Below are 17,223 nucleotides of genomic sequence, written 5' to 3'. Positions count from 1 at the left end.
CTCGCATAGCAAATTAATAAAGAAATGACAATATCATATCGAGGCCTGCAAACGATTACCAGATATTGCCCACCAGACGCCCAGGATTGATCGGTATGTGTTGGCTTCAGGGAAGCTCAACAACTCATCAAACATCTGGCAGAATATCTTTCTCCGCATGTTATTCTGCTGCAAACAAATACTTCCATTGAATTCCACGATTACTCACACTCGACTTCACCATGCGACTCGGGCGGAGTGTTGCCTAACGATCGTCTTTCTTTTGCCCTTTAAAACCACAATCACACAACACTACTAACCACTACTAAGTTGGGATCAAAACACCCGCCTATTAGTCAGCAAACATGTTCTAATGCGTTGGCCTGGCAAAGATAAACACACCCGCACAACCCGATTAGTGGAATTCGTTCGATGAATCACGCGATAAGATGCTTGAAGGTTCTCGGGAGAATACCCGCCACGTGATTCTTACATCCGCGCTAAGCCTAAGCCGGTGGATAAATTTCAACCGAAACCCATCAATGAGCAATGCCCTGGGAATTGGAGTCGACGAGTACGTACCTTGCCCCATCACCGAATGGGTGGTGTTGGTGTTTATTTATAAGCTGCAATGAAAAAGAAAAAACAAGAACGAACTCATTGAACCTCTTTCCATAATCGATTTTCCTCTCCCACAACGCGAAACGCAAAAACCCCAAAAACCGAATCGCTCTCGTTCGTCGCTTCATGAATGAACTACTCTGCGCCGTTTACGCGCATTCAGCTGACAAAACATTAAATCCAACATCATCCCCTCCCCACACGCCAAATCCACATCCAAACACCGAACATACGCGCGCCGGGCCGCGCGGATGATTAATTGGCTCTATTTTTAGCCGCTTTTAACGGGGTTCCTCCGGAACGGTTCCGGACGTTCCGGAATGTGAACGAAATCTGTCTTTCGTCTGCCCCCCCACCGGGATGCCAATCTGTTTGCAGTTTTTTTTCTATTCGAATTCGTTGTTCTTTTTTTATTGCTTTGTTGGATTGCTTCCTCGTTTTTGATAGCCATTTTTTGTTTTACTTTCGATACCTTTTGTGCCTACGTTCGTTTTTGCGTTCAAGTTCCGTCAATTTGTCGATTAATCATTCCGCTAAATTCCATTTTCCGTTTTTTCTGTTGTGTTTTGCTTTCCTCACCAGTGTGAAACTTGTTTTTGTTTGATTTCGAGTGTGTGGTTTCGAGAAAAATGTAGCTCTAGCTCGATGGGTTCTCACACGTCCTGAACGTCTCATGTTCAATAATCGATTATGCTACGTTCATTCTGACGAGTTTGATGAACTGTCACAAAAATAAAGTCTGTGTTTATGTTAGAAAAAAACACAGCAAAAAAATATATTTTTAAAATATAAATCATTCGATCATCGCACCCCAAACACGTGCTGGATAATCATTGCAATGGATCGACAAAATAAAAAAAAACACACCCTAGGCCAGGCTTAACAGATCGATTCCCGCCGCCTACGGAAAGGACACGTGTCAGAGAATGGTTTGCTCGTGAAAATATTACAAACCCAATCATGGAAATGCTGCTGATCGATAGCTGCCGCCGGGTGTGTTAAAAGGATGTGACAGAATAAGCAAAAATACTGTCGCCCGGGCATTGGTGAAAAGCCGGTCGCGGTGAAAATTAACGGAGCAAAGTTCATTCGAACGTGTACGTACAGATGAACACATAATGCGAATGAATAAATCTCGCTCCAGCAGATTGCACACCAAACTTTGACGACAGGTGTCACGGACGCGCGATTTCCGCGTGGGATGACGCATCCCCCTCGCAGGGAGTCGTCGTCGTCGTCAGTGGGATCAAAAGGTGCTTACAAAAGCAACAACAACACACACACAACAACCGGAAAATGAGTTCTCAAACCCCCCCGGTGCATGAATATTTCACGCGACAAATGAGAATCCATCCGGCGAAGTGAAACCATCAGGCAGAACAGGTTTATGTGTTTTTTTGGGTGGAAAGACATTATGCCTTTTGTGTTGAGCCGTTGACGAAAGGGTGTTCCAATTTTCTATTCAACCGCGCTTTACCCCGTTCCTTTTCGGCTGATAATGACGATCTGAAGGAAATGATAAATAATTTATGGTGACATCATCCGCACCGCACCGGCAGCGCTTCTTCGCGCACAATAACGATCGCCTACGCCGGCACTTGACAGGCCTTTGCATTAAAGGGGACGGACGACAATGTTTTTCTCAATGTGGTGGGCCCGAAAGTTCTTGCCATCCTCTCGATGTCCACATCAGGTCGTACCGGGGGAAGGGGACAAGAAAAAAGGACGCAACGGTTTGGAGAAAGTTTGACGCGAAAATGAAACTTCTTCTCGTACCGTACCGGTTCCGCCGACATGGCTTTAATGTGTTTATCGACACGAATCTACCCTCCCGGGGAAAACTTTCGCCGTTGCTACTACAGGTGGTGCTACTAATCAAAAATGGCAAGTAGTTGCCCTTTTATCAGGTGTTTTGTTCAATCAACATCCCAACCCACCAATCCTATTAATGTCACCGCAAGTACCGCCGGGTGTCTGGCACGGGTGTTGCAAACGAAGGCGGTTGACAACTCTAATCAAACGTGGTTCCAAAGTGTTCCACACAACGAGGGTGAAAAAAGTTATACGTCAAAAAGTTTTCAACCTTTACGGAAGACCTACGCGTTGTTGCTGGTGGTACCACAAGATTTAGAACTTTATTATATTAATCCAGAACTGACATGCGTGACGCCACACCATGTTTTGGGGTCCATTTACACACATTTTGCACGCTTGCTGAACTCTAGACCTTAACCTATTTAGCGTTATCGCGTAACCCGATAGTGGCAGCAACACAACAACGACCTACCTCGACCATATCGACGTTACACCCCGGAGCTGATGCTCCTCCGTCCAAAACACCGCGTTTTGTTTGAAGGTCAAACACACGGTGTTATCTAATTTATGGTGCCTGGTGTTGTTTCATTATGTACTGGCTCGCTCGCTAGGGATCGCCCTGGTGGTGCTCTTGACGTCGTGCAGCTGGAAAGATACTGTAGCAAATAAAAATCAAATATTATGAGTCGATAAATTAAGGGTTAGTTAAGATTAAGGGGAACTATACCCTTAGCAACTTGAAACAAATACTAATAGAATGCCAGAAATTTCAAAAATATTACGAAACGGGCTAACAATCAAGGGGCTAGTACTTGACGACTGCTGAAAGAAATCTGGACTGGTCAGATTTTGAAAATTCTAATTTATGTTAAATTGAGCAAGGTTTTTTTTTTTTGATTGAGAAATTGGTCAATATTTTGCCTTTTAACCAAAAATAATCAACTGAAAAATATTAACTCTGGCCAAGTACTAAAGCAAAGTGTAAACAACATCTGTATAAATTCAAAACATTCGGTTTACAAAATATTGAGAAGTTATGGGCAACGATTTACCCTTAGATTTAAAGTTTGTAGTTTAAAATTCAATGATAAGTACGTTTTTGAATAGTTTTAACATTACGCGTTCGGGTTTAACTTCTATATTTATCGGAATATTGATGTGAGGTATTTAAAACAGAGATTCCAAGCTTCGAGAAATTGTATATCACTTCTGCATCATCGTTGATCAATTTATAATGAAAGATGTTAATTTAACGTAAATATTCTACTTCAGTTATTCAATTTTGAAAATATTGCTCCTTAATACTTAACAAAATTGTACTAATTTATACTATTTAAACAATTTCCTTTGCCAAGTAGCAAAGACTGGGGACTATCCGGCTACGTGGTTAAATTATGTCTAGTAAGCCATAAATGACAGCCATGATCTAGAAGGCCTATTATGCCAAAAAGAGAGCGAGAGAAACATTTTCCAACCAGTATCCCTTTGAAGTGGTAGAAGCATTGGAAAAATTATAATTCCTTACACACAAAATAGAACATTTTCTATATGCACAACACACAAAAAACAATGGCGCTGAAAGGATCGGTCGATTAATCTGCTCAAGCCCCAACATCGAATCCACTTCTAATCACTTCAATTGCTTCGGCTTTGTGCAGCAACAGCGAGAATATGCACGATCGAATAGCGTTCCAAACGTGGGACACAGAAGACCATTTGTGACCGAACAACAACAAAAGGATTCCACCCCGCCAAACGTGTACCGGGCCGCTACCGCTTTGACAGCTTTCCCAAAGGTCAAGCGTTCCGACCAAAACCTCCATCACCCGCTGTGAAAACCTGAAACGGGGTTTTGGGGGTTTTTCCGACGAGAGCTTTTATATTTTTATGGCCCACATTTATCCGCCGTCGCCGGCCTGTGCCGGGCGGGCTGTGTTTCGGTGCCAGCAAAATAAGGGATGACATTTTCATGAGCTATGAGGTCGGGGTTTTGCGTTTTCTCCATCCCTTGCGCCACCCACCACACTCTGCGGAGGTCACTTTTGGTTCTGTAATTTGTTGCTGTTGTTGCTGGACCTGTGCGGTGAAACGTGGGGGGTGGGGGGGGGGATATTTTCGAGCGGGAAAATTTATTGCCAGACATGATGGATGACTGACGGGGTCAGTACGCGTCCATTCGAATGAAATTTAGGGATATTTTTTCACTCACTTCGTTGCAGGATGAAAGCACACACACCCAGCCACTGCACCGGTGGCCAATCGAAACGAATAAAATTTATTTATTTCTTTTTTTCCCCTTTGTTCCTCGTTTGTTATCCTTTATATTCTCCATTTCGACATTTATGCTGACATGGATCACAGGGTGGGATCGTGCACGGGGCGGGGTGGTTTTGGCCATGCAATCATCGAAGCGTAAATTTTCAAAAACCCCTTTTTAGCCTGTCCCAACTGACAAAAAAAATTGTAGGAATTACCACAACGCCGCAACCCTTGCCAAACCCGCTCGGCATTGACACCCGACCCGTATGCGTGTATCGATCGGATCGGTGACATCAATAAGGCTCTATACCGTATGAAAAATCGATTCTCACACCAGTCCCAATCCCAGGAAAATGGGTAACCGTTGTTCTAGAAAATTATGCTAACACGATTGGTTCATTTAAAATTCATCGCGCTAGACCACAGGCATAAAACACGGGGAACCTGAGGATAGGGAAACAAATGGGCAAACACGAAGATGAGAAAAAAAACATACAATAATTGGTGCTGCTATAAAACAGAAGTCCGGAATGGATTTGAAACAAGGCGAATAAATATGGACCCCTACGCATGTTAACCATAAATCTAATTTCTTATCCCGTTTCTCAATAACTGGGGTTGTTCCATGGGGGTTGTTTCCATGCCAACATGAAACCTATAAACATTCTTTCTCATTAACCCATTATAGCTCGGGAGTACGAAATCTTAATCCAGATGCTATAAAAAATGCTATAAGTCCTTTTTTGAACGCCACAAATGCGGGTGTTGGAACACTACTTTGAATAAAACATATTCAGGAAGAATACAAATATTTTGATATACAGGCAGTCCCCGAGATACGCTATTATAGCGAACCGCTATAAGCCGGCGAAAATCCGCGTAAGTCGAATCCTGGTGCTATTTCGTTTATACTTCAAAGTCACAGAGTCGACTTCCTTCTCTGGACTAAATTTTTCACCGAATCAGGCGATTTTAAGAAGGAATACATTAAATAAGTTAGAAAGAAAAGTTTTATATGATAAAAAAGGTATTTTCGACCAATATTCGACCAATTTTTTTTGCTTAGATTTTGTGCTATAAACTAGCTCATCTGTCAAATTTCCAAAAATCGTGTATCTCCAAATCCGCATATAAGAAAAAGCGCGTATCTCGGGGACTGCCTGTACATTGTTTGCTTTCTTTTTTTAAGTTTTGAGCAAAACAACATTTTTAGGGTTATCTGTAATCAGTTTGTTACCATACATGGTAACAATATCGATCCCTTTAAAGTGCTTATGTTTGACATTTTTCACCTTGAATTTAACCAACATTCACAAAATCGTTTAAAACTGACCTAAAAAGTCAGTAAAGACACTCAAAAATTATCGTTTGGCATTATTTAAAGCAAGTTGTACTCTTCTGTTTGATAAATATAGGGGATGTAATGGGTTAATAGTAGCTTTTCACAGTAAGATCTTTCATTCATGGTTGGCCAGACCGGATCAATCCACCGTAGCATGGACTGACTATTCGGCTACGTGGTAACATAAGTCTAATAAGCCAGAAATGGCAGTCATGCCTGCTAGTAGGTCGTTACGCCAATAAGACGGGAGAGATCTTCCATCCCCTGTGTACAAAGATCGTTCCACTTTAAGAACTCGCTGCTGCCATTCCAGCTCCCTCTATCACAACATAAAACATAGACAGCTCATCAGTGAAACCGTTAAAAAAAAACCCCCGCCCGCCGAAGCTCTACAGGAAAGCGTCAAACACACAGCGTACTACATTCGCGTGTGACACGCACGTACTTTTATGTGATCGAGCAGAAGATAAGCCTATTATAAGCCCCGAAAATGCTGCACATGGAACAGCACACCCAATCGCGAAACATTCCGCTTCACGCGCCCGAACGCCACGGACAATCGAATCACGGACGGTGGCGGTGAGAGAAGCACAAAATAAAACATCCCCGCAGCATGCGAACCGGCACGTGAAACACACAAAAAGCACTAAAACGCTCACAACTCTATCTATTAGATGCGACAATTCGTTCGACAATGTGCGGTTGCTCCACCGGCTCGTGTGCTCTTAGCTAATGGAAGGTCTCTGATGTGTTTGTGTCTGTTTTTTTTTATGTGCTTCGTTCGCTCACCCAACAACAAACCCAACTTAATCGACTTTTTATCTTATCGAGCACCATTTAATAGTGCTTCCCGCATTTCGCCGTCAACCAACGCTGCGCCTAAAGGGTTTCGATTTTAATGGAACCATGCTGTTTGGCACTTTGGAGCAGACTGATAGAAGCGTGCTGCTGCTGCTGCTGGTTGGTCGTCCAACACACATCCGAGAGCTTTTGCTCTTAAGGGAGATTCTTTAAAAAGGAAACAATCACATAAAACGCTATTTAATTTCACATGATAGCACACAATAAAATAACACACCCAAGGTGTTCCCTCTGCAGGCCAATCAGCAATCTGGCATTCAGGTTCGGTATTGTTTTAGAGGAAGACTTAAGCTACCTATAAGGCCATTAGTTCGACCCTTTTATTTTTTTGTTGTTCAATACACCTGGGAAATCAATGTTGGGAAGCTAGAAATTGGGAAACCCCTCCCTTTTTTTATTTTTTTTCGTCTGAAAATTGGTTAGAATATCTGATATCTCATGTTTCACGGGAAAATTCACCATAAAAGGTCCAACATTTGATCCATACAAACCCAAAAGCTATAGTATATCGATTCTACCCGTTTCGCAGAACTTTAAATGATACTCAATTGCTATCAATTAAGTTACTTCACTAAAGCCCTCAATAAACACTCTGAAAAAAACAAGTCTAAATGCACTCCGCATAACAAATGGTGCAAAAAATTCGTGCAGTTTCCCAGAATTGCGGATACAAATTTAATGAAACCCAACCAACCTCATGATAAACCATTTCGATCAAGTTGCTTATCGCTCACACCTCGCTTATATTCGCCATGACGCCGCCACATCGCGATGGAAAACGCATGTGCTCACGATGCAGAACCGATTGGATGATGCATTCACACGTGGATAGCACCAGAAATAGATTGAACAACGTGGTGAGAGTTTGTCTGTTTGGAGCTTCCTTTCCTTTTTGCTTTTTTATCCACCAACCTGCTCTGCACAAATCCCGGCACCATGGCAACACACCAGTAAGCGGCATTGAATTGAATTAATTCTAGCACAGTTGCAACTGCCATGGCAACGAATCGAATTCAAGCGCATTCGGTGCTGCTTTCGACATCGACACCATCTGGTGACTCACTAATGAGTAAAACTCAAACGCTATGGAGAAGTGTTCGAGACTAAAAAAAAAACCCTAACTTCTCTATCGTTTGGTTGCATCCCTCAACTGTGCATGATTTTGATTTTCCACATCGCGTCCCTTAAATGGGCAGCAAAGTGTGAATAATGTCCCAACATACCCGGCTCTGCATGACCACATCTCTACCTAACCTTCCATCAAAGAGGAAGCTTTTTTTTCTGTTGTGTCACACATCCAACAAACAATGGCAACAGATGAGTTGCAATGAGCCGGAAAATGAATTCATCTCGGCCACGGCTCCCTCGAGCATTTGTGGCCTGATCTGATGTGGGGTAAATACTATCAATTTCAAAGGTATCTCTCCCCATATATACCTGTGTGGCAGTTGATTTGCATTCGCACTACAAATGATTCCGATATCCCTGTTCGCTTGGGGATATTCATACTTTTTTTTTGCTTGCTTGCCACTGTGTCATACGCCGCCCCCTACGGGGAAATACATTAATGTGGCAAATTGAATCGTTGTTCGAGGTAATTGATTTTATTGGTGTATGCTTACCAATACGGCATAATCCCGAGCGTGTTTGTTTCTCACCCTTTTTAGTTGAACTATAGTAACTCCATTAGTATAAACGAGTTTTAAGTTCATCTAATGTGATCAACATCCCTGATTAGCTCTCAATGCATGTAAGCGTTTAAGAAGAAGTGCTGGCCTCAACTCCTGAGTCCTAATAACAGAATGTGATCTAAACATACAGCAGAAGTGTTGAGATCAGTGTCAAAAGAGCAAGACAATCGGCCAAATATTGAAGAAATATCTGGACAAAATCGACAGGAAACTGACAATTGATGCCGGGTATTTGAGATATAATGTCAAAATATTCTTCAGAGGTATACTTCTCCATCAAAAGTATCTTTAGAAGTTATAGATGTTCTTTGGGCATGATCTTACCTGTACTCGTCATGCAACGCGATCACTAGAAGAGATACAATGACAAAGATATAAGAATATCGAAGACTGCTAAATTCCTCGCAATATTCTTGAGATATTCTTGATACCAATTGAACTTTTGGGGCCAACAACAACAGGAGCATCTTTTTTCCGAAAATATTCATCGCAAAAGCAAGGAATAGGCGATCGCAAAGACATTCATTTGCACGGTACAATATTCAAGAACAATTTGTTTAATTCTGCTATTCATTACGTCTAATACGTGTTGTAAAAGAACCTCTATTAATCACACGCTTTACCTTTTCGGTTTGTCTTCTCTACAGATCTCGAAATGCGTTGCCAGAGCGTGCAGTGTTACATCGATTGCCCTGCGGATAGCTACCTGCCGAACACATTCGACACAAACGACGAAAGGGAGGTTGGAACCGAGCCGAGCGAAACGGCCGCTGGAAGCGACCGCGAAAGGCGCGCGATCGCCACGAACAACCGTGTCCATGCCCCGATCCAGATCGTTCCGAGTCCGTACCAGGACTACTTCCGAAACAACTTACCGGCAGCGCGGCGGCTAAAGCGCAACATCGACCCAACCGACCTGATGCCGCCGGCGGCAATCGATTACAGCGAGAACGAACCACACCTCCAGGAGCTGTGCTGTCCGAAATGCGTCTGTCAGCCCTGTCCCGAGATACCGAGCTGCCCACCAAACTTCAAGCTCACCATCGACGCACACGACCAGACGGGTCAGCCGGGCAAGTGCTGTCCATCGTACCAGTGCGAACTGCACAATCCGATGTGCTACTCCGAAACGAACCGGACCTGGTACCGGGACAACGAGAGCTGGCAGGAGTCGCGCTGCACCACCTGCCGGTGTCAGGCGGGTGTGCCTAGATGCGTAGCACCGACCTGCAAACCGCTGAACTGTGAGCACCAAATCGACCTGCCCGACCGGTGCTGTCCGGTGTGCGATCCGCAAAAGTCCATCTTCTGCGAGGACCACAACTGTGAGCTTCGCTGTCGCAACGGGTACGAACGGCGCGGTGATTGTGCGCTGTGCAGCTGCGTGCAGCCGTCGACGAACACAACGATCGATCGCACGATGCCGGACAACAAGCCGACCGAAACGACGGCGTTGGTGGCGAACTACACCTCCGGCGACGTTGCTACTACGAACACCAGCGAGGCCGGCCCTGCTGCGGATGATGGATTTTTCAACAGCCTACCTACGATCATCTGGCTTGCGATCGTCATTATTACTATATTGGCTACCCCGATTATCTATAGCTGGATGACCAAGGAGTGTGTCAAGGAGGGGCTCAAGATGCTTTTCACCTGCAACCAGATCTCGCAACGTAAAAGTGCGTACAACCGGGTGTCCAGTACGGTTCCTGTTGCACCGCCAGCAAACGGGACGGCAGCCGCCAACAGTATGGCCTAAAAGGGGGTGGCCTTTTTGCGTGAGTGTTGTTTAGCTCGTGATGGTGAAGGATCGGTTTTATTATCCTTGCGTTTATCATTTATTTCGAACTTAATTTACTTTCCACATTCGATTTATTTTACCCAATTTTGAAAGATTTTCTGTCATTTTTATTATTTCTTTTCTTCTGTCACACCTATTATTACACAAAGAACTGGATAGGTTCTCTTTATAGAAACCACAACAATATTTCCAAACCGGTTTTAACCGTTCTATGTTTCTATTGTTCCCTTAACACTCGAGGCAAGAGTGTCTTTGGTGGACGAAACGCAAAAAAAAAACAATTTATTTCCTATCCATATTATTTCAATAATGAACCACTAAAATTATTACATAAATTCTCTAAATGCGTGAGAAAAAAAGCGAAAAACAAACAAAAAAAAACAAAACAAACATAATTTGTGATAGTACTCTGAAATAATGTGAAAAAAAAACAAGAAACATTTGCACTGCAGCAGTGCCTTGCAGTGCATAACGAAGAATACGCGAGATGAGAAGAGAAGACAAGAAGAAAAGTGAAGCTACGGAGCGACAAACGATGGTAGCGCAAAAATGGAAACAAAACCGAACTACTGCTCCACATTTGGAATGGATTGCTGATCTCGACAGCAAAATGTTACTAAAAAGTTTTGCAAACAAAAGCATGATGATATTTCACGATGAAAATTAAAAAAGCAAGGAAGAAAAGCTAGAAAGGCTGCATTAGGGCATACGGTGTGGGGTGGCGCGCATTGCCATCGTCACCGTGGCAGGAGTGGTAGATGTAAAATGCTACATTAAGCTTAATGTTATACAAACAAAACAAAAAAAACACACACACACAAAATACGTATTCCTACGTTAGTTAGTGATAGTGTTTAAATTACTTCATATTTATTTAAAACGATCGGGAACATTGCAAAACACAAATACAACTGCACGACATTTTTTTTTAATATATATATACATATATTTTGTTTAATGCACTAAACAAAATCGACACTACTGGCCATTTCTTGCACAAAACCGAAACGTCAGCTGAATTGTGATCAATTTGTTTATCTATTTCATTATTATTTTTGTGTTTTGCTTTTAAATTCCGATAACGTTCTTTAATTGTCTTGGTTGCTCTTAAAACATGTGTGTGTGTATTGTTTGTTGTTTTTTTACATAAAACGAATTATACTAATCGTTTTCATGTCTCTTGTCAGACTTGTTTATACATGTATTATTTGAAGACTTTTTTGTAAACGAATTACCACCTTACCCTTTTTCTCTTTTGTTAAGTTTAGTAGCTTTCCCCTACTATGAGAAGGTTGTTTTTCTTTTAATTTCTGGTTCGGTTAAAAATGAAAACAAAACCTGTTTAAAAGAAACAAAACATAGATTAAGATGGACCATGGCACGCACACATGGTGCTTGATTGGTGGGCATGTGTTGGGAGCTTCCGTTGTAAAGGAAGTGACCAGATGCGACCAAACAAATTGAGGGGGGCCCACGCATCGGTGGGCTAATTTCAATCAAAACTGCAAAAGAGAGAGAAAAAGAGCACAAAAGTGACAGGAGTGCAGGATTGCATATTTGAGACAGAGAAAGCAAAGCAAAAAGAAAAACGCACACAGACAAAGAAACAAACAAACATCGTTGATGAAACATATGATAAAATCAATGCTTCCAAGAACTAATACAAAAATGCAGCTGCATTAAGCGGAAATTTAAATCGATATTAACGGCAAACTGGAACACTCTTTATGCAAACAAACAAAACAAAACAAAAAATCATAGAAAACCAACCACCTGGAGGGTGGATGCAATATATACACAGTAGACAGGAGAGACAAAAATCAAAGCTACAACAGTTCCTGGCTTAAACCCGTAGCTACAAGCAGCTACCCTCAAATGATGTAAAAAGCTTCATAACCGCTTTACTGTCCACGGTACGAAACGACCATTTGGATTTAGAGGGAGTACCAATCGCTCACACTGGTCCTATTGCATATCTCTTCCCACAGACACGGTACACAAGTAACGAAACCCCGAACTACTAAGAGACCAGCTAGACTATTATGTACACGTAAGCACAGCATGCGATCACTACGATGCGCGAAACGTTTTATCGGGGAAGAAGTTCTACCGCTCGCAGTTGCTTAAATGTGTCGCTTCCTACTATAATAACCCCTACTAAAACCCATTCATTCGTCTAGTACACACAAAACATTCATACGATCGCGCTAGTAATCGCTTATCGACCATATTACAAACACTCTCATACACGCATCATTCCTTTCGTGTCCCTTGTCGCTCGTATGAATAATATGTGTATGTATCTTAAAACATTAATGCAATGCAACTGAATGCATCCAAATTTATAGCAACGCCGTCATCAAAAACATACAAAAGAAAAAGAGAGAGAGTAGGAGAGAAAGGAGAAATTGATAACACACAAATAATACTGCAACTGTACAAACATGCTCGTTACAAAACAACACTTGATAATGAAGAGATAAAAACGCTAGAAAGGTGGACAAAACAAATGCTTTATGAAAAGCATTGTGGTTGCAACAAAAAGGCCGAAGTTCCTTTTCCACTTTTATCCCTTCCGTTTACTGCAGCAAAATGCAATAAGCATATTTTTGATTTATTTAACTTTATGCCCAAAAATCTGTTCAGTATTGGAAAACACTCGTCCGCAGTATCCCGAAGAAAATATGAAAATCCTTTTAGAAAATTTCCTATTTTCCGTTTTTCTTTAACAAAACTTACAACTTCACCTCAGCTTATACCACCATTCACATATTAAACAGCATGCTTTTAAGGGCATCTTAAATGATGCGAATTATCACGATGTATGCAACAACATTTTACCCATTTTGCAACTGAAGAACAAGCAGAAGCAAACAAACGAAAGCTACAACAACCACACACACACACACCGGAGGAAATGCAAAATAAAATATGCAACAAAACTCTCACTATGTTTCAATGTTTTGCCACCCAATGCGATGTAGCAAGCTGAAGAGGCAAAACAGGCAAAACATGTGCTAATCCTTGTCCTAATGTTTAAGTTTTGTGTGTGTGTGTGAGAGGATAATATAGCACCCTAGGCACATAGACAAAGGTGCCGCATTCAATACACGAACAGCGCAGTTATAAAAGCGGAAACGAGAACCAAATCTATTGAGAAATTGAGGAAAACAAAACGAACACACACACACACACACACACGCACTCAAATCAAAGGAAATCTTTTGTTTTCCCACCACCACGTTGTTGAAAAAGGAAAGCTGCTGTGGTGGAGAACAGGCGTGCGTGCTGCTGGCGGGGAAGAATCGGTAGGGCGAATCGAAATCGGTTTGAGAACATTATACTATTGTGAATAGTTATGAAGCGAACGGATGAAGGGAGTTATGTAATTTGTAAAAAAAAAACAGAAGTATAATATACAGATAGACAATTAAGAAATATATAAGCATACGAATTCGGATGAAACTAAATTACAAAACCAAAAACGAGTTGTGTTTTCTTCTCTTGCTTACAATACAAAACATTCCGAAAGGTTGAAAGGTGTCCTCCCTGCTGGTGCTACGGTGCAAAACATGCGGAAAACCTTGGGAGAATAACACCGTAACAAGGCTAAGTATCCAACATCATTTATTCGTATAAAAGGTTTCCAAGATCGAGTTGAAACGTTTGAGTCTCTTTGACGTAGAACTAGAATTCGGTACAGATCCTGATGGATCTTTGGCAGGTTGAAATTGTTGCAGCCTGCCGTTGCAGCCGAGACTACAGCTTATCCGCACGCTCGATGTTGTCTGGGAACTGACAGCATCCGATGCGTAGCGGATATAGTCGTCTCTGTCGCTAGCTGTGGTGTAGCTCTCTCCCTGCTGATAAAATTACGTCCTGCGATGTAGCGGGAGATGATTCGGATCGTGAAATGCTTTTAACAGAACTCTCTTTCACTTACCAAAATTCGAACTAAATTCTACGTGTGTACCTGAACCCAGAAATGGCTCCGACGATGCAAGTTGAGCTTAAAAATTCTAAGAACTCTAAGGATATTTTTGATTTTGTGAGAATTGAAATTCCACTTAAACACAAAACTCCTTCAATTAACTGTAATTGGCTACTTCTTTGCAAAACTTCACGCCGATAATTAATTCCTTCCCCTTTTCTATTCCTACTTGTTATCGATTGCTTAAAATTAATTTGATCTTTTATACAACCAACACGCCCCTGTCCACGTGTTCTTGGTGTACCCTTGAAAATTCTGATGAAATTAAAATATTTGCCCAAACCAAAAGAACTTGACGTTCGTAATTGTTCGCATTGTCGGCTATATTACTTTACCAGCTCCAGCTATCAAAATGCAGAATAAATAAATGTAGCGCAGATGAATATGCTCAAACTCCCATCGTCTCAAAATTATATGAACAACTTCCCTCGAGAGCACTCCAACTCCAACGTTCGAAGCCCAGTTAATTGGATGTGCCGAAAAAAAACCGTATCAGAATCAATTAGTCAAGGGCGCTTTAACTTTCCACACTAAGAAATTGGTTTTTCTCAGTAACGTGTTCTGGACCTAGCGCTTCACTCACTCACTAAACAGTGCCCAAACCAACAAACAACTCAACACAACAACAACCCACATTGTGTGTTGCGGACTTCTTGCGTGGTTCGACCTGCTTCACTAATAACTTCAAATTCGGACCAAACTTTCTTCAAACCGCATCTCCCATACTCCCATCACCCGACGGTGCACAGCAACTTTCCCTTCGGTTATTCTACGCCGTTTTCTTATTCCCAGAAAGTAATCGGGCAAACCCACCACCAACCCGAGTGGTCAACCCTGAAGACAGGTGCTGTGAACGGTGCTGAAAATCAATAAATACTTTCGCAAGTTAGAGCTTTTCGCTAGTAAGCCAATAAACCCATTGCGCACTTGTACTCGTAAAAAGGCAATTAATAAGTGCTGGTTAAAGTTTTGCGTATTGTTAACGTTGGCGCTGTTCTTGCGCTCTGTGTTGCAACTCAAGCGGTCGGGTGGATTACTTTGTAGCGCTCGTTGTAATTTGCGAACAAATAATTGCATAGGCATTCGCTGGGTCTTACTGCTAAGTGCACAACAAAATGCACAAGAAAGTTGTTCGTTTGGCTCATGAAAAAAGCTTGTTTTGTAAACTAGAGCACCAAAAAATGTACTAATTAGAGCAATAAGTTATACGATTTTTTTCATAATAGTAACAGATAACATAATAGTTATCATGGCAGACTCCATCCCAGAACGAATAATTATACATTACTACAAATTACGAGCTAGTCGATCTGGAATATCCTCTCATTTCTGGCTATAGATCCAAACATCTAACAGGCTTCTGCTTCCGATCCCCCATCACCAGCCAGGATCTAAAAGTATAATAAGTGAAATAGGTGAAGATTGGGGTGAGATTATTGTTATTCCGAGAGATCTGATGTAACGTCCAATCCTTGAATATCTGAACAAGACAAAAACAGTTATTTGATAGTGTTCATCAAGACCGACCTCATCTGAACGCAGGAAGTTTGTTTAAAGTTGTGGGAATTTCAACGACTCTTCGACGTTTCCCCGAGCAGCGAAAAGGATATGGATTGTATTCCTACAGGATTTAGGAACTCTTGGGATATGCTCATAAAATGACTCCCAGAAATTGCCACCTACATAACGAATGCTATAACTGTGAGAAAAAGGAAGATGTGATGTGGCCTGAGCCTCGACAAAATATCTAGTAATCTTCCTCATTATGGGCACAACAACCTCAAGACAGTCTTAGGTCTGCCATTTCTGGCTTTCTTTGACTTTATTCGCCCGTAGCCGGAGGATTGCACCGGATGGAATTTTCGACCGGTCCTGTTGTGTGAAGACTGGCGCCGCTAACAATACAACGGTCCGGTGGTCAAGGCTCATAGTCAAGAGATTACTTAAGACCTCCTGAAACCTCACAACTCTCTCTAGGTCCCATAGATATGTGCAATAGAAGTTTTGTTGGGCAAAACATGAGAACGAAGGATCTTATCCAATTACCGAATTTCAAAAACTTCTCCAATTTGTCTCAACACTTACTCTTTGCTAAGGTTTCGGCGAGCTGGACCATTCCGATTAGACCGTGTATCAGGAATTCCTTACTGTTTTCTTGAACACTCAATTAATGTAATATTCAATATAATAGTTCTATCATTCACTATTACTCCATTATTTAATACAAGGCTTAGCGTGTATCGCGTGCAGTCAAACCTTCTTGTTAATTGAAAAATACGTGCAACGTGATCAAAACCGCACATTTTCAAATGTACGCCCTCCCATTTGGACCACCATTTCATTATCAATCGATGTAGAAAGCCAATTTCCATCCCGATAAAGTACGGCCATTAAAATAGCGGATCCTACCAACGTGTTCCTTCCAACCATCCAACTGACCAACCGTTTGCGGTCATATGGCGGTTCATTCTCGACCCGTTTCACAAAAGTCACACATTACTTGTGTCAATTAATTAGAAAGAATATTATGCGCGCAAACATTCGTCAAATATAGGCGCGAGCGTGATCAATAATCTGGCAGCGGTGGAGCGGGAACAACAGCTACATGATGCCGTGCGGTGGATGTTGATTTTATGTTAACACCCCAGTAGCTGCGCTCGAGGGACGACCCGGTTGTTGCCGGTGTTGAAAATCATTCGCACGGTGCAGTGCACCACTGTGCCGTTATGGTTCTGGACCGCCTAAAATGCGAAGGTCTATGATTCGATTGTTCTAGGTGCATAATTCGAGTGCATTGTTCAACGGCGCGTACGAACATCGAATAAAGGGTCACACCATCCAGGCCAAACCAATATTTATCCCT

At 42.0% G+C, this 17,223-nt stretch overlaps 1 protein-coding gene across 6 annotated transcripts in view; it reads left to right on the top strand.

Annotated features, from left to right (window-relative positions):
• Positions 1-17,223, top strand: part of LOC128298551 (cysteine-rich motor neuron 1 protein) — a 177,285-nt gene that overhangs the window by 148,934 nt on the left and 11,128 nt on the right. For 4 of the 6 annotated variants that reach the window (XM_053034310.1, XM_053034309.1, XM_053034313.1 and 1 more), the window contains exon 3: positions 9,216-13,847. In XM_053034310.1, the coding sequence (XP_052890270.1) occupies positions 9,216-10,327 (1,112 nt within the window). In that variant the 3' untranslated portion in view covers positions 10,328-13,847. Of the gene's footprint in view, positions 1-9,215; positions 13,848-17,223 lie in introns of those variants that run through there. The other 2 variants (XM_053034311.1, XM_053034315.1) reach the window with 2 other exon arrangements.

The sequence above is a fragment of the Anopheles moucheti genome, chromosome 2 (genome assembly GCF_943734755.1).
Source record: "Anopheles moucheti chromosome 2, idAnoMoucSN_F20_07, whole genome shotgun sequence".
In the NCBI taxonomy this organism is placed as follows: Eukaryota; Metazoa; Arthropoda; class Insecta; order Diptera; family Culicidae; genus Anopheles; species Anopheles moucheti.
The sequence above is the reverse complement of the archived record's forward strand: the minus strand, read 5'-3'. Positions and strand labels throughout refer to the sequence as shown.